At 44.5% G+C, this 23,243-nt stretch overlaps 1 protein-coding gene across 2 annotated transcripts in view; it reads right to left on the bottom strand.

The window, feature by feature from the left end:
* SRGAP1 (SLIT-ROBO Rho GTPase activating protein 1) overlaps positions 1-21,163 on the bottom strand; it is a 157,249-nt gene extending 136,086 nt beyond the window's left edge. For both annotated transcript variants that reach the window (XM_054813319.1, XM_054813320.1), the window contains exon 1: positions 21,022-21,163. In XM_054813319.1, the coding sequence (XP_054669294.1) occupies positions 21,022-21,088 (67 nt within the window). In that variant the 5' untranslated portion in view covers positions 21,089-21,163. The remainder of the gene's footprint in view (positions 1-21,021) is intronic.
* Between the last annotated feature and the right edge of the window lie 2,080 nt (positions 21,164-23,243).

Below are 23,243 nucleotides of genomic sequence, written 5' to 3'. Positions count from 1 at the left end.
TACGCCATATGGTTGTGCTGCCATTCAAAGGGACCTCAACAGGGCTGGACAAATGAACATAGAGGAACCTCATGAAGTTTACCAAAGGGAAATGCAAAGTCCTACACCTGCGAAGGAATAACCCCAGGCACCAGTATGCAGTACTGGCTGGGAAGCAGCTTCGCAAAAAAAAACTGTCTTGAGGAACACCAAGTTGAACATAAGTCTGCAATGTGCCCTTATGGCAAAGGCGGCCAACAGCCTCCTGGCTTGCACTAGGAAGGTGTTGCCAGCAGGTCAAGGGATGTGATTTTTTGTTTCTACTCATCACTGGTCAGATCTTATCTGCAGTGCTGTGTCCAGTTCTGGGTTCCCTAGTACGATGGGCATACTAGAGTGAGTCCAGCAAAGGGCTACAAAGATGATTAAAGCACTGGAGCATCTGACATACAGGGAGAAGCTGAGAGAGCCGGGATTGTTCATCCTGAAGAAAAGAAAGCTCAAGGAGGATCTTAACAATGTGTAAAAATATATGATGGGGGACAGGGAAGAGGAAGAGAGAAGATGGAGCCAGAGTCTTCTCAGTGATGCTCAGGGGAAAGGACAAGAGGCAATGGGCACTCATCGATATTCAGGAAAAAAAAAAAAAAAGACCTTTTTAAATTTTCACTCTCAAGTTAACTAGTATCTCCCTTACGTGAGGTTACCATACTGATCCTTGTGACAAACAAGACCCAGTAATGATCAAGTCAGACAACAGGAAGAGCCATTTAGTAGCACATTCTATAAATGCAGCACAATGTCCCTGCCTCTTCTTCCTGATAAAGGATCCCACATGCCAGCTGAGGTTGTTCCAAGGGGAGGGAAGATAATAGTTTTGCTCTGCAAATTAATTACTTGTATAGGATGCAGCAAAGTAGAAGCAAGATGTGAGTCAGGGCAGGAGATTTAAACAAGTTCCAAGTATATTGTTACTGTGAAGCATCCTTTGCACCTCCACAAGTAAGATGCACTGTGTTCTGCACTTGAAATGGAGTTTACTGTTTACCCAATAAAATTGAAATGTTATATTCCTATCCCACAAAATAAAATTTTGACCAATGAAGATTGCATCAGTTATTTAACACAAGGGCCTATGCCCTTCCTCTCCAAAAGCCTGACCAAAAGTCCACTGAAGTCAATAGTAGCTTTCTTCTGAATTTAGCAAGTTTTGATCAGGTCCTTTAGAGAGACATCATGGATTTGGCTCTGGAAAGCACTTTCTTGATAGAAAAGAGCAGGAGGCTGTAAAATATCCAAAGAGATAGGTAATTAGGGAAATGGACTATCCTGAGCCATGTCTGAGAGCTCTTCTACCCAAACAAGGAGTCGAATCAATCGTTTCCCAGACAACAGCGGTCTTTTGTCATTGTTGGATTTGGCATTTAAACTGCAAAGGACAGGCATAGGACAGATGGCCAAAGCTTCATCACAACCATCTTTTTAAGGTGTTCCTTTAAAAAACTCATTTAAGACAGGAGATTATTCCATTGTCTCATCACACGTAATAAGACAGTAAACATTAGATAAGCCAGTACAAGAGAGAACCAGCTTCAAATCTGCTAGGTTTCCTCTTACCAGTGTCTGTTGGGGAGAGGAGACTACAGTTTGTATTTTTGCCAAAGGTCATTTGAGAGACAAATTAAGAAACCCTTGAAGCTACTACATATTATTCCTTAAAGGTCCCAGTTTTATAATTTATTGCGCACTGGCAATTTGCTGAGGCTGTGCAGAATGTTACTGACTTCAAGACCTCAGCAACACAGAGCAACGTACACCCCAGAACAGACCATAAAAGATTTATTGTCATTCTTCACATTTAAAGGAAATATCGCATTGTATTTAGATCATACAAACTAAGTACAAAGATGAGGAAGGGACGAATGCAATTACAATGCATGGACAGAACTAAAACCACAATATGATAACAGTATAAATATTGCTATTAATTTTACATTGCAATAAAGGTATTTCCTGTATGAAAAATTAAAATGAGCAAGAAAACCCCAAACCCAACCACTGAATAAGCTGCAAAATATTTCCTTAAAATATCTTGACTCAGATGCTCAGGGATGCGGAGAAGGGGAATCTTTTTTAAGAGCTTCCCAAGTAAAAATTACTGGTTTATTGTAAACTCAGCACTTAACTTTGTAAACAGATGTGCTTCTTCCAAACTTCCTCCACCCCATCCATTGTTTTATTTATCTGATTTAATGCAAGTTTCTCTTACACAAACCAAAAAAGAATGCAATTGAAACTCCTGTCCTAATTAAAGGTTTCTTTGTTCTACTATGAACCTTACTTGACTGCTCAATACTATTGCCCAGAAGAACAATACATATTTAAATCTCTAATCCCCACAAGGATTAGTCCATTTGGAGCTCTGCAGTAACTATAATAAACTGGCTTGAGGACAAAATACTATTAAAAAGATGTATTCATCTAAACTTTCTTCCTGACTCTAACACTCCAGACTCTGTACTCACTTATCTTTACATTTCTAACATTTTGTATACTTACAGTCATATGCAACTGCCTCCTGTACCAGCCCATGAGTTTTGAACTGTGGAGAGGGTGGAAGTAGAGACCATTAAGAGACAGAATTAACTCAGAATTAGGTATAGTGTCAGAACACACCACAGGATTTGCACTACCACCCACGAGACTTTTGCAAACAAAAGGGACCTCCACAAACATCTGCATTTCTCAGAAACTCTAGCCCTGGTAATCAGTGGCTAGACATGTAGGACAGTAGCTTTCATCAGGCTATAGATTTTGCAATCAAAGATAAAAGTGACCGACAACCTCATCCCATTCAAAATAAATGCAAAACTTACTTTTCCAGCTCAGCTTTTTGTAGGCAACCTGCAGATACTTAACCTGTAGCTAATTGAGCTATTTATCCTGCAGAATGATAAAGAAGCATGATACCAACCTCACTTGTAAATTCCACAGGTGGGAGCAACTGAACACGACAGTGTCAAGCCTCTGAACATCTTCTTGTTAGAAATTTGCAGATATCTATTGAAATGGTGGTGTTCAGTTCTGTTTGGGGACATAATATAATCTAAGAGGTTCCCAAGGGAAATGCCTTATAGCTCCTCATTCATCTCTTGACCAAGCATATTACCTTCCCACGCATTCCAAGTATGATCATGATACAGGCAAGTGTGCATTCAGTAACAGGACAACATAGAATCTTAGAATAGTTTGGGTTGGAAGGGACCTTAAAGATCATCTAGTTCCAGCCCCCCTGCCATGGGCAGGGACACCCTCCGCTAGACCACATTGCCCAAAGCCTCATCCAACCTGGTCTTGAACACTTCCAGGGAGGGGGCATCCACAACCTCTCCGGGCAACCTGTTCCAGTGCCTCACCACTCTAACAGTCAAGAATTTCTTTCTAACATCTAATCTAAATTGACCCTCCTTCAGCTTAAACCCATTACCCCTTGTCCTGTCACTACACTCCCTGATAAACAGTCCCTCTCCAGCTTTCCTGTAGGCCCCTTCAGGTACTGGAAGGCCGCAATTAGATCTCCCCGGAGCTGCCTTTTCTACCAGGCTGAACAATCCCAACTCTCTCAGCCTGTCCTCATAGGAGAGGTGCTCCAGCCCTCTGATCAGCTTCGTGGCCCTCCTCTGGACTCCCTCCAACAGCTCCATGTCTCTCCTGTACTGGGGCCCCCAGAGCTGGACACAGTACTCCAGGTGGGGTCTCACAAGAGCAGAGTAGAGGGGCAGGATCCCCTCCCTCGACCTGCTGGTCACACCTCTTTTGATGCAGCCCAGGACACAGTTGGCCTTCTGGGCTGCAAGCGCACACTGCCGGCTCATGTTGAGCTTCTCATCAATCAATACCCCCAAGTCCTTCTCCTTGGGGCTGCTTTCAATCCATTCCTCGCCCAGCCTATAGTCGTGCTTGGGATTGTGCCGACCCACGTGCAGGACCTTGCACTTGGCCTTGTTAAACTTCATGCGGCTCACACGGGTCCACCTCTCCAGCCTGTCAGGGTCCCTCTGGATGGCATCCTTTCCCTCCAGCGTGTCGACCACACCACACAGCTTGGTGTCATTGGCAAACTTGTTGAGGGTGCACTCAATCTCACTGTTCATGTCGCCAACAAAGATGTTGAACAGTGCCGGTCCCAGTACCGACCCCTGAGGCGCACCACTCATCACTGTTCTCCACTTGGAAATTGAGCCGTTGACCACAACTCTTTGAGTGCAACATCTGCAACCCAGTCATCTAATGTGGTGCACACATACCCTAATTATGTGACATGCGCTTCAGGTCACAAGACAACAACATACCTAGTCACAACAGAAGGAGGGTGTGTAGGGTCCTGAGGAAGTGGGGCAGAAAGCAAGATCTTGGTCACCAAACAAAAATAAAATCATTGTAGTAATAAATTGGTCCACAGCTTGCCCTGAAATCCTACCTGGAGTAGCTGTCTGGATGAAGGTAATTCTGATAAACTATGGTCCACAGGTTGGCTGTATTTGTTTAAGGCTACAGAGTATCATCATTATCGGGGACTTGCATTAAAAGTTAAAAAAAAAATCACCACTTTCTGGTTCGTGTTCTGTATTTTATAGACACACAGACACACACGAAGTTCAACAACACTACCCTGTCACCAAAGTACTTTTTCTTTGACAATGTTTAGGTAAATAGCATGCAACATCTGTAAAGCAATTCAGCAAACTTCTTTGAAATATGAACTCAAAGCTTTTTCATATTAACACAACTTTTGGTCATGAGGCAAAAATCATTCTCCTTGTTCAATCTTCTATGGAACCCTCCTTCCATCAATATTGCAATTTCACAGCTAAACATATTAATAGGGTCATAAATATTCAGATTATGTAATAAAGACAGTGAAAGCAGCCGATAAAATGCTGTTAACACTCATTTACAGCAGCTGGGAAGGCCCTGCCAAATGTTGCTTTACATAACAGGTCGTGATGCTCTGACTGCATTAAGCTTTCTGATCACTCTTCCTTTATCCGCTGTGATTTTGAACACAATACGAGACAGCGCAGACTAACCAATGGATTTAGAAGCCATTTCAAGCATACCAACATTTCAAAGGTTTAAAAGATTAAAATATCAAAAAGACCCTTGTGGTTACTATGTTGTACTTTTGCATTTTATAGTGCAGGCATGAAAGTGACATTCACATCATTTATCTACATTAGCTCCACAATTCAGTGCTTCCAATAAATTTTAAAAGTGAGTTTATTTTATTGTACCATACTTTAGTTAATCTATATGCAAAAAAGAAAAACAACATTCAGTAAATTGAAACCATGTCCACTACAGTTTTCACAAGGCATCTTGAGTACTACTGAAACATTCTGTAATGTATACATAATCCTTTCCACAACCTACATGAATTTTATCTCATCTGAATCAGGTGACAGTTCTTGCTTTGCTTCAGTATATTCTGCATTACATTTCCTTTGTTTCAGTACAGTCTCTGCTATACTTAAGATGCCAGGATTCCCAAAGCATGGGTCAGATCCTACAAGCTCTCAGGCAAGCACCAGCCAGGCACGTGGATTGTGGGACTAGGTCAGAATGTTTTACTGTAAAAAACGATGACTCACAGTTTGATTCATTCGTTTTGCATATTTCCATGCCAAAATTAAGCCCAATCCTGCAGACATTTATGGAGATTAGTAGCCCTAGGAAGGTTAAGAGCTCTGGTGAGGTCAACAAATTCATGTGCGTAAAGTAAACAAGGCTGTACATAACAGGACACACACGGCAGCTACTATACTGCTTGTAAAAGCAATACCACTTATTCATCCCTCCAGCCCCGCATTTGTTAGCAACTATTCAGTGCACTGAATACATTACAAAGCCTAATGCTTTAACTGACTCAAATTTTACAGCAGTGGGTCTCAAGCTTTTCCTGTAACGAAGGCTCATTAGAGACAACTGATACGTCAATACTCAACTGAGGAGTTTCAGCAGCACTTACCAGCTCCGGCTCTACCCCATCCATGTGGGGCTCTGGTAAAAATCTTAGCCATACAGGAAAAATAAAATTTGCACAGGGAAACACCAGTTTCATCAATACTCATTTGGCTTTGTGAAGTCTGCATCAAATTACAAGGAAGTCAGTAGATGGCTTTTGATTTGATAAGGCTACCTTCAGTCACTTCTGGAGATTCTTGTCAGAGTATTCAATCACCTGAAATTAAGATCTCTCTTCACTTTAAATTAAGAGCTCTTGTCCAAGTTAGAGCAGAGTCTTGTCCCAGACTTAGAGAAGGAGAGACTGAAAGCGTTTTTTTCACAAAGTTAGGTCTACTTGCACAAGAACTACAGAAGAGCTGTCTTCCCAAAATCAGACTCTTGAGACTCCAAGGGGTAATTCCAAGGTTATAAACACACTGTAATAGGAATAACAACCCATACAATCCTAATAACAGGTCTGAATCCTGACTGCACTATACAATGTGCAAGTTGTAAATTAAAAATCTCTCTTTCAGAGCATCTTGCAAATAGACCTACAAGCAAGGCAGAGGTTCCTCAACTAGAGGTAGTTAGCATAGCTAATTCCATGATCTCACATACTACTGATATCTTATGAACTGAGAAAAAAATAATCGCAGAAGTATTATCTAAACAAAAAAAAAAAGTATTTGGAATTAAATTTACTTTCAAATATCATAACACAAGCAATGCTAAGGAAAAAAAAAGCCACATAACGTAACAGCATGTGCTCTGCAAGTCAGATGTTACAACTGAGAAAACAACAGATTACATATAAATACTTAGTTAGGGAACTGAAGTTTCTATTAAGTCTTCACATATATTCTATCTCCTTATTTACAGTATCTTTAATAAGCTTATAAGCATCCTCTTATCCAGTAGGAACTGCTACCGATTCAGGATGCATTAGCTGTTCAGTTAATACAACAGTCAATTACAATTAAAAAAAAAAAAGTAATTAAATAAATAGCTAGATAAATTACCAGGTAACTGAGTGGAGTGCAGGACAGAACTAAGAACAAATTGTTCTTTCCAACACAAAATATGCCAGTGCACAAATTCAGAAACATACCTGAAGGGTCTTCCTGAATCCCTTTTTTAAAGTAAGTTGAAAAGAATTTGGACATTTCCATAATTTCCATCTTCTTGCCCAATTCTGAGCTACAGTATTTTGCATACAGCTGTTCAAACAACCTGACTTCACCACACACAGCTGAGGCAGTACAAGTAAAGAAGAGGCATGTTAATACACCCAAGTAAAGCCCAATATCTACAAGTACCTTGGCATTTTGAAGTACTGTCTTCTGCCCTCCAAAACAGTCCTGCAAAGGAAATAACCCGATGAACTGCCATGACTGATAGAGTTCTTCAGGTTTCCTTCTTCTTACAGCTATATCAATGCACTGTAATCATTCACCTCTAGTCACTAAACCCCAAAACATTCACTGTTATTTGACTAACAGCTGCAGGCTTGCCTCAGTAATATTTGCAGAGCCACTCCCCTTCTTTCCTCCTTAAACATCAGTTGAGGTAATTCTTCCACCTTCAAATAAAAACCCCTACTCTTCACAGATACGAAATAAGTCAGGAATATTTGCAGAGTACGTTTCTGGTGGCTGCAATGAAAGCTGTTTGTGAATCTGCAACTCAGACAACTGGGGAGAATCACCACAGGACAGAAGACTGAATATACTGTACAAAGGGAGTGCTGCAGGAAGAGGCATCAGAGCAAAGGTTCATGCAAACAAACATTCATTCTTGAACCTTTCAAGTAATTCTGAACAAACATTTTTTTTTAGGTTGTCCACAAAACTAGAGACAATCTGCCAAAAATTGCTTTAAATGCTAGCAAGGCATTAAGATTAAAAATCAATACAAAGGAAAGGGTTGGGTTTTTTTCTGTATACTGTATGACCGCATGCAATGAATAAATAAGGCACCCTTTGAACACTTCCCCCTCCAGATTAATAAAGTAAGTATTCTTAATTTAGAATGGTCACACAAATATCTCAATCCTACCACCCTCCCTCTTTTCCATTTCTTCAAAAAGAAATAGAGCAGTAACACACACTTGCTGGAACACATAGCAAGACCCGTATCTCTCAGGTGACTGCTCTAACTACCAGGCAATGGATTCATAATCACCCTGTAAATAATTAAATATTCATTAAGTCTGGGAAAAAGCAGGAGAGCTTCAACGAACAAGCAAACAGGGAGACTGGTCCCAGAATACTCTGCTCCCTAGTTCTCAGAGCAATTACTTGCCAGGTGGGAGAGCTAGATTCAAGACTCAAATTTTGAGTAAGATAAAGGTAGCAAGGTGTGAAACCAGACTCCTCATGCAAATACTCTTATCACTAGGAAGGATGCACTGATCAGATTCCTAATGCCGCAATTTCATACACATTTCCACATGGTTCAGCAAAAGCAGCTAACATTTTTAGGTCTTCTCTGGTGGCAACTAACATGACATCAGCATGGATGGGGCCAGTACTTATCTCTTGCCTCTGCCAGCTGGAGGCAAGGCAGTTTCTAGTCTATAAATAAGGGAACTATGTTAGTGAGACGCTGTGTTTCAGATTATAACTCCTGCAAACAGTCTGCAGAATAAACATGTAGGCGGGTATATGCAGTCGCATAAACATACCCACAGACACCTCTGAAGTGAAACAGCAGCTAAAGGGGAACTAAACATGGCATCTGAAAGGCAAGCACAGGAGCTAGAGTTCTTTTATGGATTTAATCCTATGGAATATTTTTTACCCTATTTTTCGAGCCCATATCGAAGACCATGAAAACTGCTATTGTAGCCTGAAAGTCTGTTCTCTCAGGCCTGAGCAGAGACCTCCCCCATCACAGAGAGGCTGTCCTGCAACCACCAGGGAATGACATGGAGCTACGCTGAACTGGCTGGCGGGCCACCAGCAAGGCATGCACTTGGTACATCTCCTTGAACAGTCCCTCTGCCAACCCACCCGCTCTCACCAGTAACCCACTACTTTTTGCTAGTCAGGGTGGTACATATTAGACAAATTACACTTTGGCTCTTATTTTCATTGATTTTGCCCTTCTGATATGAAAAAGAGGGTCTTCTTGCTCAGCATTATCAAACCAGTTATCAGGGATTGTCCAGGAAAGTTTCCCAGAGATGTTCTGAAAGACAGGTAAAAACTGCGACACAAATTCTATGCACATTAGCTACTTGGTCTTTGGTGGTCAGTTACCCTTTCTCTTTCAGCAGTCCCTCAGTACTGCACACGTCATTGTGGCCTAGTGCAACAAACATATACTTCACAAGATTTTTTTTAGACATAAAAGATGCTCCAGTTTTTTTGTATGTAGGTACAGTCGGCCAAAGTCACACATAATTTAGTTATTTACAGGGCGATTATGAATCCATTGCCTGGTAGTTAGAGCAGTCACCTGAGATATACAGGTGACTGCATTTTGATGTCCAAGTGGAGATCAGTGATGAGTGGTGTTCCTCAGGGGTCAGTATTGGGACCAGCACTGTTCAACATCTTCGTTGGGAACATGGACAGCGGGATCAAGCGCACCCTCAGCAAGTTTGCTGATGACACCAAGCTGTGTGGTGTGGTCGACACGCTGGAGGGGAGGGATGCCATCCAGAGGGACCCTGACAGGCTGGAGAGGTGGGCCCATGCGAACTGCATGAAGTTCAACAAGGCCAAGTGCAAGGTCCTGCACATGGGTCGGGGCAACCCCAAGCACAAATACAGACTGGGAGGAGAATGGATTGAGAGCAGCATCAAAAGAAGCGTGACCAGCAGGTTGAGGGAGGTGATTCTCCCCCTGTACTCCGCTCTCATGAGACCCCACCTGGAGTACTGCGTCCAGCTCTGGGGCCCCCAACACAAGAAGGACATGGAGCTGTTGGAACAAGTCCAGAGGAGGGCCACAAAGCTGATCAGAGGGCTGGAGCACCTCTCCTATGCAGAAAGGCTGAGAGAGTTAGGATTGTTCAGCCTGGAGAAGAGAAGGCTCTGGGGAGACCTTCTAGCAGCCTTCCAGTACCTGAAGGGGCCTATAAGAAAGGGAGACGGACTGTTTACAAGAGCAAGTAGTGACAGGACAAGGGGTAATGGCTTTAAGCTGAAGGAGGTAGATTTAGATTAGACAAGGGGTAATGGCTTTAAGCTGAGGGAAGAAGATTTAGATTAGATAGAAGGAAGACATTTTTCACTGTGAGCATGGTGAAACACTGGAACAGGTTGCCCAGAGAAGCTGTGGATGCCCCATCCCTGAAGTGTTCAAGGCCAGGTTGGATGGGGCTTTGGGTAACCTGGTCTAGCGAAGAGTGTCCTTTTGCCCATGGCAGGGGGATTGGACTACATGATCTTTAAGGTCCCTTCCAACCCAAACCATTCTATGATTCTATGATAATTCAGTATTCACTTCCTCTTGTTCTGCTATGTTAGCAGGTAGAAGCAGCGCTGGAGTCCTGCTCAAATACAGGTTATTCTTCTTGTTCACAGTTTTGCCATTAACATTTTCATATTTTTCCTTACTTAAAGTACCAGAGTCATCTCCACAGGACAGATATTGTGACTCCCTAAGGTGCCTTTATTCAGAATGATTATCATGATAATGCATTAAAACCTTGGCAGAAACCACCTGAAGCAGGAAGAAGTCTCAAAGGAGCGTTGGAGGAAAACCAATAAAATCCCCAACTCTCACATCCCATAACCTCTCAGGCCCAACAGAAACCTGAAAAGTAACATTTTATGCCCCATTCCCTATTTATAGGTTGTGGCTTAAACAAGTTTGTTGATAGAGAGCTGTCTGTCTAGACTCCGGTGAAGGTCAGCAACTTCAGTCAGGTACAAGGAGAAGGATGGTTTGAGATGCTTCTGGCTGCTTCTTTCTCAATAAGACCATACAATAAAATTTGTGAGGGGTAGTGTATTCCACCATCCCACAGGTAAAGTTGAAGACAGCAGTGGGAGTACTGCTTAAAAAGCACAGGATTTGACCCACAACTACACCATGGCATCAAAAGTGGCTGGCAATTAAAAGATTACAATACAGCCGATGATAATCCGATGAGCTCAGCTGCAGATACACACAGACTGCTCATAACAGGCTGCTGGGGAAGAAGCGATGCTGGGCATGCTCAACAGCACTCACTGCTGCCAGGCTCCTCTGTGGCACCCTGGGAGGTGGGGAGCCACTAGTAAGTGGGGACCTGCTACCTGCACTGTGCTCCCTCATCTCTTCTGCACAGGGGACCTTCTCCCACTCCACACTTGGTTGTGACTTCAGTGAAAGGGTATCTGAGGAGATTAACGCTTTTGTTCTATTTTCTGTCATGACAGTAAGAATCTCACTAATTTTATGCACTGTTACTTGGAATTTAGGAAGGCACAAATACATGAAGGCAGCCTTAAAAAAGGCACCCAACGCACACACTACTAACATTGGGTCTTAAACTTCAAGTAGTCTGTTGGCCAGCAAAGACAGCATAGCTGTCAAGTTCTTAAACTTAAATTCTTAAACATACTAGTTATCTATTTGCAACACAAACCAAACAAGCTAGCTTTCCATTACATGGCTAGTTCTTCATGGAGCTAATATTATTTATGCCAAGAATGCAGACACCAATTTGCCACATGCACAAGGCACCTATGAACAAGAGTTTATATACTTTCATTTCTACTAATCATCAAATTAGTGATTTGCAAGAGGAAGAGCAGGCTGTGCCGTCTAAACACTTATAACAACCTTGGTGTGTTAAGTATCTAATAATAAGGGTGAGAACTTTTTTCTTTTTAGTATGCCTTTTGAATGCCTGCATAAATACTGTCAAAGGATTAAGAGTAATTTTATGCCTATCAACTTAGTTGCAGTGTGTTTTGGTACAGAGTATTGCGGTGTATCTAGCAAGCAAGGAAAGCAATGACTAGAGGCAGAAGACAGCTGTTTGACACAGTGCCCTGAACTACCCGCAATATAAAACTTTAAGGAAAGGGACTGTATGGATCATCATGTCCAGTCTGCTGTTACCACAGGCAATCCTCTCTTCTAATCTTTCCTAAAAGATTATTTACTGGACAATTGGCATCTTCAAAGAAAAAAAAAAAAAGAAAAAAGTTAATGATGAAAGGCTAAAGTTGGGGTTTTTACCAGCAGAAAAAGCAGAATTATAGATGATCTTGTTCTATAATATATATAAAAAAATTAATTGACTTGTAATCCTTGCAATGTCTCTATTACTAAACAGTAACTTAATTATTGAGTTAGAAAGTTTTGGTTCAGATGCCTGCTCATCTTGGTACTGAATGAACGCCTATTTTATCTTGCCTCTGACCTAACACTTTAGATTGTTTATCCTCTCTTCTCTTAAAAAAGTCAGAGGGGGAAAGCAGAGAACAGCAAGGCTTGAAAGGAGACAGGTTGTTGAAAGAACAGAGCCATACAAGAGCTATCACTGAATCTTATTAGACTTCTGCTGTACTCTGGACTTTGTAAACATGAGCAGATTCCTCTGATTTTCAGGAAGCAGATACTCTGGAATCGGCTAGAACAGTAGAGACTGGGGTTTTTTACCATATGAAAGAATGTACACTGGAAAATGAAAGGAGATCAGCACATCTCCTTATTTAGTTTAACACACAGACAGAGCAAAGCCAAAAGTGTGCACCACTCCACTTCTGATACCTTGGAAGAAACAAGTCAAAGCAGCATCTTGAAGACTCCCCACACAAGACAGCACCAACAAACTGCTAGCAGATCCTACACGCAGAGTAATTCAGATGAGTAAGCACCGAGTCAGTTAAGGAGTCTGGACAGTCCATTTACATGAATCTGCAGTAGTCCACATTTCCCACAACAGCTAATTATGTAAAGGGTTACAATCATTACTTCCTGGAAGTCATCATCCGGTAAGCCAGCTGCATTTGCTTTTTACTCCTAATATAGTTAACAAGAAATACTACACCATAAGTGTTCTAATTATATTTTTTGCAACTTCTATTTCACAATAAAAAAAAATAATTTTATGTCTAGTATATTTTGAGAAAGTTTTGGTTAATATGCTAACACAGCTCTCTTGCCTGCTTGTCAGCACTTCTACATCTGTAATGGGAAGTCTCAGGAGGTTGCAACTGAAACTCAAACAGGTTTTATCAGTCAATAATAAATAACATAACAAAGTTAACAGGGATATTCTAACCAACGAATCCACGATCAAACTTCTAAGAAAGTTCTACTGAAACTTCTTCTAGAAAATGACAGATAAAGAGAAGCTTTCTTCCCTTCTCACCACTCCGTAATTAAAAGCAACCCCCCAGATGCTATGATCAAGGTAAATACAGATCAAGTACCCACACACCTTTGGAGGGACTTCATTAAAAACAGATCAACTGCGCTGTCCTGCAATGGACAGAGTCAGAATTCAATGACACAGGTCATCCTTAACTCATTTCACAGATATGATTATTACAAATTCAAATCATAAAGCATACACTTTCTCCACAGCATTTTCTGAGAGCGTTTAGTGGGTTTGCTGGTGTTTGTTTCCTAGAGATTTTTGACACAGGAGGCTGGGCCCTTTTCTTGCCCAAATATGTAAAGTGAAAGATTATGAAGAGCACCTTCTCCTTCTACCTGTAACACCTACCTCATTAACATGCATCTAGAGCTGGGACTATTCTATTGTGCCAACCATGAACTAAAACATGCGTTTTCTCCTTCTGGAGAAGACAAACTGTTTATTCTAATGTTTGCACTCACTGACTAGCAGAGAGTAATATGAAGTTGTGGCCATGCTTGTTCTTTCCAAGAACAAGCCAGTTCTTGGAAACAGAACATTAGATTTGCCTGGGGTTATTTCCAAAAGATTCTTCATTTTTCCATAAAAAGATTGCCTCTCTCAGGATTTATCAAACCTTGAGGGAAAATCCAGGTTTCCAGTGGGTTGTATGAGACAAGACTGAATACTGCACCTTGAAATTCATACAGGTATATGCCTGAGAAATAGTGATGTGAACAGAGAAGAGGGAAGAGGCTATTGAAGATATTTTCCTTGTTCAGTTACTAAGCTGTAGCTAACAGAAAGTGGCTTGAGAAAACCAGTGTTTTGCCTGGACAAGATGGATTAGTGGGCAGAGCATAGGTAAAATGTAATACATCACCTTTAGCCTACTGGGTGGCTATAACTGACTTGTGACACACTTCTGTATCTACCAAAAGATAACTTTCACAAGCCGCAGCAAACAGTAGATTCCTGAGGAAGTGGTGTCTCAGGATTACCGCTCCCATTACAACAGATCAAAGTGAATTGTTTGTCTCAGAGCACTCCCACAGGACCAAGCCATCACACAGACTGCCCCAACAGCCTGCAGTTGTTTAAGTCAGGGAAACAAAGGAAAAAGAGCAGTGATAACCAACTCCTTTGGGTTTGGTGCCAGATATAGTCTTGGTAACGTAACACACACGCAGCAAGCAGTCTTCCTGTGCAGACAGCTCTGTCTCTTACCCAGGAGATGGTCCCATCCTCTCAGCAATGGCCCTCTGTGCTTCATCCCAAGTATCTGCTACTGCACAGCCCACCAGCCTCATCCCTGTTAGTGGTACACAAGCAGCAATGCCAGCCGTTGCACCTTCAACCACTACCTCGAGTTTTCAGCTCTTCCTCAGTACGCATGCATACATACGTACATACATACATACCCCCACAATCTCTTGAACCTCAGGGTATTTGGCACGGTGCCCAAGAGACAAGAAGTGGGGAAGGAAAAGCCCTAAAGTAACTTCAGGCAGAATGGCTATTCATGACTCACAGCTCCTGGACTGACCAGCACAGAGCAAGGTCAGCCAGCCTTGCCTCAGAGATAGCCAGCACTTGATCTGATCAGCTCAGATAGCTGAAAGCACAGGGGGGGGTCCCAGGAAAGTCAGGTCAGTAACTGGCAAGGTGGGAGAAGCCAGTCACAGAAGAAACGCTGCCATGAAAGTAAAACATGCAGGAAGCAGAGAGGGCAGCACGCAGGGTGCAAGGAGCCCTGGTACGCATTTAGACTAATCACTTGCACACAAAAACAAACCTCCACACTCCAAAGCCTATTTTGCTCTGTGAAAGCTGAGCAGTAAGAGTAGATTAGACTCTAATAGGGATTAATACAAGTTAAGGTAGCACTAATTTCCACTAGGGAGACCAGAAAGGTTAGATGTGGGATAGTGTGACAGCTAAATGTAGCAGGGGCTTGAAAAATAAAGGGGAGAAGAAGCACCATTGACACCTGCCTGGCTCCATTTGTGCTCTCCTCCACATCCAGCCCTGTCCAAAACAGGGATCATCAGACGTGCCGCACTGTCAAGTCATGGTCAGTGATTTCTAACAGGCTGTGTAATGGTCAGCAGGGGATTTCTTATCCAGTCTCAACAGCACTGACCCACTTTTTTCCAGTGCTACCATCCATCACCTCTACCTGACAAGGAGACCAGTTTTCACAAAAGGCAAAACCTAACCCCAGTGAAGTTTGAGGCAGAAAATGAGATGGAATTCGGATCCCATTCTATCTTACCACAGCCATTTCAAAGGCTATATGTTTAATTTTATAAGCAACTAGGACTTGAGTTCATAAAAAAGTGACCAATAAAAGATAATGGCAGGAAATTAAATGAACCTTAGCATGATTTAGAGCCTTGCTCTGCAACAGCAAAACTGCACAGAAAGTACATTTGGATAGGAAAAAAAAGCCCCAAAGAAGCGATCGTAAAATGATCTAAACTGCTTCAGAGTCAGAGGCAAATTAAGCTTTCTTAAAGACTAACAAAAAAAGTGCAGGTACACACAAAACGTCCACATTAACTATGCATTATGATTGCCGTATTGACAGAAAGAAACACTGGTCAGACAGTCCATTTATTGCTCACCCTTTCACGTGTGCTATAGCAATTAGGACTTTACCTTTAAATTCAGGTAAGATAATACATGTAGTTTTGCTGCAGTGCTGGGAGACACCAGCTGCAGTGTGTGGTCAAACCAGGAAAAAAAAAAGAAAAAAAAAAAAAAAGAGTTGTTCAGTTTATGACTGAACTATCTAAACCTGCAAATAGTCCTTCCAGCTGCACAGCCAACTACAAACTCATTAGCATATAGCTGGACAACTGAAGTTTGCACTCTGAAGGGAAAGATCAGCGAGCAGGAAGAAAGCAGTGGGGAGAACAGGTAAGGAACTATCCTTCATTAGCCTGTCTCTTGAACAACATGTAACTCAAATTGAAAAACAGCATGGAGAACTGTCTTCTGTATAGGACAACATTCATTGTGGTCAAGTTCTTTGAGAAGAAAAATTTCTACTGAAGCACACTTGATGAACTTTGGAAACTGGCACTGCTTCACCAGAATTTTTCAAAATAAAGCTCAGGAATTCTGGCATCATGCAAGGCAACAAATCTTGCATTGTGAAGATTTTTTCAAAATAGTTATCTGATAACTTTACTAAAACATCAACCCAATTTGTATTCCAGAACTCAGCCTTTCCTTAGAGAGGCTTCTGTTGTTGTTGTAATTCTTGATTGGTTTAATCTGGAATAAGTTGAATTTCAGTTTCACAAATTAGAATTTTTATTTGCCATAAGAATTAATTAGGCAATGTAATATAGAGTGCCAACAAATTGTTTCTGGCAGAAAACAGGAGTATTTTATTCTGAAAAAGTGCACGCAAATATTGATCTTAGGGAAGCGTCTCTTTTCACAAAGTCACTTTTGGGCTTATATTTAAAAGAAACATATTTCCACCCAGTCACTTCCAACTGGAAAACGAAGGTGGAAAAAGGAAGCATCTAAGTAGCTCTTCCCTCAGTCCTTTTTAGTTGATGCAGATGCATAGGAAGGCCAAGAGACAAACTCCAAAGATCCTCAACAGTTCAAACCACAGGGAGGATGTCACTGAATAGACAGGCTTAGATGATTGGTCAGCACAATGCTTACCTATTCGAAGCACATTTCTGCCATGCAGGGAAGGCCAGTTATGAGTCTTAAGAAGGTAAACATGCCAGTTTAACACTTGAATCATCTGAAAGCTACTGAGCAGCATCCCTGATCCTCTGCTGCTACTACACATTTCTTCTCCAGAAGGATAAATTTCTCAAGTGAGCCAGGTATTCCAGATCTCACTATAGCTCACCCTTCACCATACCTGAGATACCCACGTGGACATCAGAGGATGCTCTAGTATTTCTTCGTTACTGTGACTGCTCAGTGTCTGTATCAACAGACATCACTTTACGTTATCAGCAGTACCAAGGAGCAGCTGGTCCTCAGAATACAAAAAGTAGGATAATAATAGGCTACTACAGTCAACTGAGCTTTGAGTTGAGGAATGCTTTGTATAAATCTAAGTAGGGTCACATATCAGAAAGATAATACTCAGCTCCTAACTATACCACCAGTATCCATTTAAATTGGATTCCCTCCATTTTTTAGCTCTAATCATATCCCCCAGCCCAGCTGCAAGGTTGGTAGGAAACCTACCTTCAGTGACTTCAGGGGGCCTATAAAATTATCACATTCTTTTGAAAAAAAAAACAACAAACCAAACCCAAAAAACACATACAATTGATAGTCTGGATGATCAGGGATATTTTAAGAAGTGATTTTACTCAGTAATCCAATACAGTCGCAGGAAGCCTACACGGCACGCTGCCCAAAACATTTTAACAATAATATAAATTGTTCCTCAGAACTGTCAAAATGTTCTTGAATAAACAAGCTCTTGATGTCTTTCCTAAAGCTGTTGAATTAGAAAGTGAAACATTGCTGAGAAGTAGGTGCTTCAGCAAAATTATCAAGTAACAAGGTCATACTGGAACTGAAGTGCATCAAGATAGCTCACTTCCAATGAGTAAGAGTTACAGAACCAAGCAATACTTCCCACACACCTTTATGTCTACAAATTAAGGTACCTATGTCATCATAATAGCCTTACATCCCCCAAACAATGGGTATAGGTATCCATCTAGACAGATCTAACTTCAATAATAAGACATCCTTAAGAAATATCCTTCTGCTTTCTATATGATGTGCTGGAAAGCAAACACAATTCCCTTACTGCTACAATTCAGATAGTTCTTGACAGAAGGTAGCCTGAAGAACAGGGATGTTGGGGAAAAAAAAAAAAAAAGTGCAGTAAGATGCTCTGCCCAACAAATCAGAAGTACCTTGCCTGCTTCAGCTTGACAAACAGGTAACATTTGCAGGCTTTCTACTGTTCCTGTATGACCTCCACTAAAGCAACAGACAATCTACTGATACTGCTAAAAGTCCAAGGAGAAGATGTCAATTTACACCACCCAGGAACCAGGCAGAACAATTAACATCTGTTACTGTTTCCTATTTAAGCAGTTAAGAGCAGAAAAGCTATGTGAAGAATGGCACTGTTAAATCCTCATTTCCAAATATGGCACCATATACATACCCTACAGGCCATGTACATTAGAGGCCCCTCTTTCTTCAGTATCAATATTCAGACATCTTACGACAGGATTTACAAACGCACACATAAGTGGTATGGTTTCTGAATCTCTAACACTGGTGTTCAGCACGCTGGGCTCAATGCAATCTCATAACAAGGTAAGGGATATATGTGGTGTTACACTCCTTTGCACGTGCCTGTCTGGAGGACCTCAAATGGCCAGTTTGCTGCCAAATTGTCCAGATCCTTCAGGCAACTAAAAACATCAGCAGTGAGAAATCAGTTAGCCATTGCAAACACCAGAAATCATAAGCAGCGAAAGTGTTTTGGCCACACCCTTTCTCCTACCCTAATGCATTAAATTTCAGGTAGTATATAGGGACCTGCATTTCCTGCAGTTATATTTACTTAAAGTTACCTTGCTGTCTAACTAGGACTGATTCCTTAGCCCTTAACCCCCCAACATCAAAAAGATTTTCAAGGTATCACACAATGCTATCATTACTTTTTGTTATCACTGAGCTAGCATTGAGCAGAATTATGTCTTAGTACAGACAGTTCTTGCCACCTGAAATATGATCGTAGTGATGCTGGTTAAAGAAAAAGAAGCTCTGGCGACAATTTCTAGCCCAGCATACTTTTTCAAACAGCTGCTAATCAACAATTGAAGTGAGGCAGTCACGACCAGACATACCACAGACCACCACAAAGGAGAAAAAGCAAGTAAAAATTCCTACTAAGCTATGTTTACAAATGCCACCTCCCACTGCAATTATGATGGGGGGACCAGACCATGACACCAAGGAGCCAGTTTATCAGAGATGCTTGCTACCTTAATCTTTGTTGTTTATGAAATGATCTGATACATGTAGCTGATGGGCACGGTATTTTTTCTTCACTATTCAAAATAAAAGAACAGCTTATATAGCAACTGGCTGTAGTTAATAAAGGCTGAGCCCGTAACAATCATGTTAGGAGGAGGCAAAGAACAGCCTGCATGCTCTGCAAAGAGCTTAAGATCTTGAACATTTTTCCTGCTCAGTGATCAAGACAAATCTCCACCATCTCCACAGAGAGGCAGAAGCACCAATCCTCCAAGGGCTCAATGGCAGTGAATCCACCAGCTATGTGAGAGCTGTCTCAGCCCTGCCCATTTCAAACAAACACTTGAAGCATGGCCTACCTGCCAGCTCAGAGAAGACCCCTCACTGACTACCTATCTGGCAGGTCTCTTATTTTAAGCCTAAATTCCTTCCTGGACACAAAAAGACTTTCATTGGTGACAGGTATTTTTCACAAAAAGTTAAGCTTAGGAAGAAGAAAACTGAACAACTACCTCTTTCCTTTTAAGAGAAAAAAAGACAATAAACCCCCAAGAATTGTCTTGAAAATTTGATCTCCAGGATCAAGTAAGAGGAAAAAATACTGTACAATTACAGAAAGTCAACCTTTGAACAGCTGAGGAGTGGTTCCTCCCACCCCATTTCAGACACCTCAGTCTGAAGGTCCCCAGCCCTTGCCTGCGTGGGGCAGGAGGGCTCCAAAAGCCCATGGACCTGCATGGGGACACGCTCCATCTCTGCACATCGTAGACTGCAGGCAGCATCAAGGAAGGTCCAGCCCCAGGTACATAAAGAGCACACACACATTATTTTAATAAACAAAGTTCAGGTGTTGCATAGCTTTTTAAATGCTGTATTTCAGGTTCGCATCCATCCTTGAAGCTTGGATTTATTGCAATTTGTGTATTATGCAATATATTCCCCGACAGCACCCAGAAGAAAAGGATGTGCACCAACAGACCCACACCCCACCGCCCATGTCATACTTTCTCATCCTCTGTTCCACCCGAGACACTGGCAGAGGGGAAAACGCTATGTGAGCAGAGGAAACCCAAGGGTCTGGAAGTGCTGGTGGCTCAAGCCAGGGTCTGCCGGTGCTGTCCTTGGCACAATAGTTGGACGCAATACAAGCCGGGCGATGCGAGGCTGAAATACTTCCTGGGATGGCTGAAAGGGCTCATTCAATAGTCAAGGATAATTCTTTATTAGCCATGTTCCACAGCCCAACACAGAACCTACAACCCTGAGGGGAGGGTGGGGGACACCAGCCATGTGCCTTAAGAAAGGGGTATGGCTTACTATTGTCTCTCGCTTCAGTTTGACTGCCAAGCCTTTTTTTTTTTTTTTTTAAACACCCACCGCCCCCCCGTGTTACCGAAGTCGGTGGAGGAAGGGAAGGTGCTCCGCCGGGGCCGGGCAGCGGACAACCGCCGCAGCTGCCGCCCGGCTCCTGCCCCCGCCAGCCCCTCACACAAACCGGCGCCGCTCGGAGTGTGGGGGGGGCAGCGCCCGCCGCCCACTCCCCTCCGCCGCCGCCGCCCCGAAGTTCGGGCAACAAGAACCGACCGCCCGGACGGCAGTGGCGGCCTCGGCCCGCAGCCCGGGGGAAGGGGCCGGCAGGGCGGGGGGGCGGCCCGCCGCGGGGGTTCTCGCTGCCGCCGCCGCCGCCCGGCGCCCCTGAGGCCGGGGAGACGCCTCCCGCGCCCCGCGCTTACCTTTCACTTGACTTTCATACTCCGCTATAATTTCTTTGTCCTTTTTGAATCTGCTCGGGGTTGACATTATCCACTTGCTTCTTCCGCTTCTCCCCTTCTTCTCTTTGTTTTAAATTATTATTATTAATTATTATTATTTTTCTGGAGTGGCTCCCAAGTTATATCAGATGGCCACAAGCCCGGGCGAGCGCGGCGGCGGGCGGCTGACCCCGCGGGAGCGCCGCCGGCACCGGAGGCTGCGAGGCGGGGAGGCTGCGATCAGACTAACCCCGGCGCGGGCACCATCGCCTCCAGGCACCGCCGCCGGCAGCAACGCGATCCGCGGCCCGGGGCCGCCGCAGGGCGGGGCGGCGGAGGAGCCGCCGCTGGCCGCGGGGCACCCGTTTCCACTAGGCGAGGGTGGGGGCCCGGCGGCTGCGCCCCACCATTGTTATCTCTCCTCACGCACCCAGGAAAGGGGAAGAGAAGGAGGGAGAGGGCGCAGGCGGTGGGCGGGAGGCAGGCGACCGCGCTCCGTCCGTACGCCAGAGGCACTAGTTACTCCTGTCGCCGCGCTCGCCTGGGTGGGGACTCGGGGCCGGCGCCCCGCCGTGACTAACCCCGGGCAGCAGCGGGGAGGCGCATGTCCCAGCCCCGCAGCCCGAGCAGCGGCCGTCGCGGAGCGACACCCCTACCGCCCCCTGGAGAGGTGTCTCCGGGAATAAACTTCTCCCCGCCCTCCCGCCGCTCTCTCCTCCCTTCCTGCCTCCCTACCCGCCTCCGCTCCTCGCTCGCCTCGTCCCCGGTGGCGCCCGCTCCGCCTCCCCCCTGCCAGCAGCCGGGGGAGGAGCACGGCCGCCGCCCACCGCCCGCAGGCCCCGCCGCCCGACTCCCTCGGCTGCCCCGCGGCGGGAGGCCTAGCAGGCCCGGCGGGCCCGGGCGAGGGCGGGAGGGAAGGAGCAGCTGCCTCCGTCCCGCCGCCGGCTTAGAGCATATGGTGGCCGGGTGGCCCTCAGGGGACAAGGGTGTGGGGCGGCGATATGGTGACAGAAAGCCCTTGATCCGGCGGCGAAAGTTAAAACCCCGCGCTGCTGCCACCGGCAAGCCGCACGGGGGGGGACATTTGTCCTTCGGGGACCACGGTTTCCTCCCCCGTTTCTTTGGAGGCTGGGCACGGCTGTGCTGAGCGGAGCCAGGGGCATGGTGGCACTGAGGGGAGAGCCTTGTCCCCCAGCACAGCAGGTCACGCTTCCTGCGCCCTCGCCCACGTGGTGCTCCCCTTCGGGTGCAGCTTGTTCTCGCAGGACTGCCGGCACCCCTGCGTGGGGCAGTCCCTCAGCTCATGGGGGAAACAACACACGGTGGGAGGCTGTCCAAAGTGCTGCTCCCTTGAAGTGCTGTGCATGGCACGCGTGAGGGCTGGCCCTGTCAGATGGTCGCATTCAGTGTTGTCAGAAGGATGGACTCCAGCCTGGTGAGTGATAGTGCACAGCTCTTCCCACGAAGCTGGGGCTGCGAGACGGGGAAGAAGGTGGTCCAGAAGGGCAGGAAGAGCTGGAGTTGGAAGCATGGGGCAAGTCACCAAGAGGGAGAGATCACCCAGGCGTGCCCTTGCTCCTGGGTGCCTCCAGCAGCGATGGGGACAGTCTTCTTCCCTGCCTGCAGAGCTGGCACCTGGCTCAGCCCTTCAGGGCTGCGGAGGATGAGCTGGCTGCCAGCTCTGCAGGCAGAGATGAGGCCGTGTGTGCCAGGAGCTGAGCGGTTCACAGACCCAGTAGCCATACTCTAGGTCCTAGGCTCTAAACTTGAGAGTCACCTGCAAAAGGAGTCAGATGTGACTCAGGTTGCAAAACCCCTTTCCTTTCCCCTGGCTGCCCTGAAACTCAGCCTTTCTCTGAGAAGAGCTTGCTAAAAAAAATGCAAACATAGAAAAAGCAAAGAGTGGTGGAAACTGCTGCCTTGTGATGGGCAAAGAATGTGGCTGTCGTTCATGGGTCAAAGCCAAAAGCCAAACCCCATGGCCACAGCTGCAGACTTTGGGCTGCCAGGAGGTCAGCCCTGAGGAGGTTAAAGGCAGGCAGGGGACTTTCTGGAGGCACAGGGGGCTCTGCTGGCATCATGTATGTCCAAGAGTGATTAGGCAAAGTGGCAAACTATTCACAAGGATTTTACAAAGGTGGCTGCTGTATGATTAGTGCAGTGAAAGTGCCCAGAGATCCTATCCTGGACAGGATCCTTCAGGA

This window comes from Grus americana, chromosome 1, assembly GCF_028858705.1.
Source record: "Grus americana isolate bGruAme1 chromosome 1, bGruAme1.mat, whole genome shotgun sequence".
Taxonomy (NCBI): domain Eukaryota; kingdom Metazoa; phylum Chordata; class Aves; order Gruiformes; family Gruidae; genus Grus; species Grus americana.
This window is presented reverse-complemented; position numbering and strand designations above follow the sequence as displayed.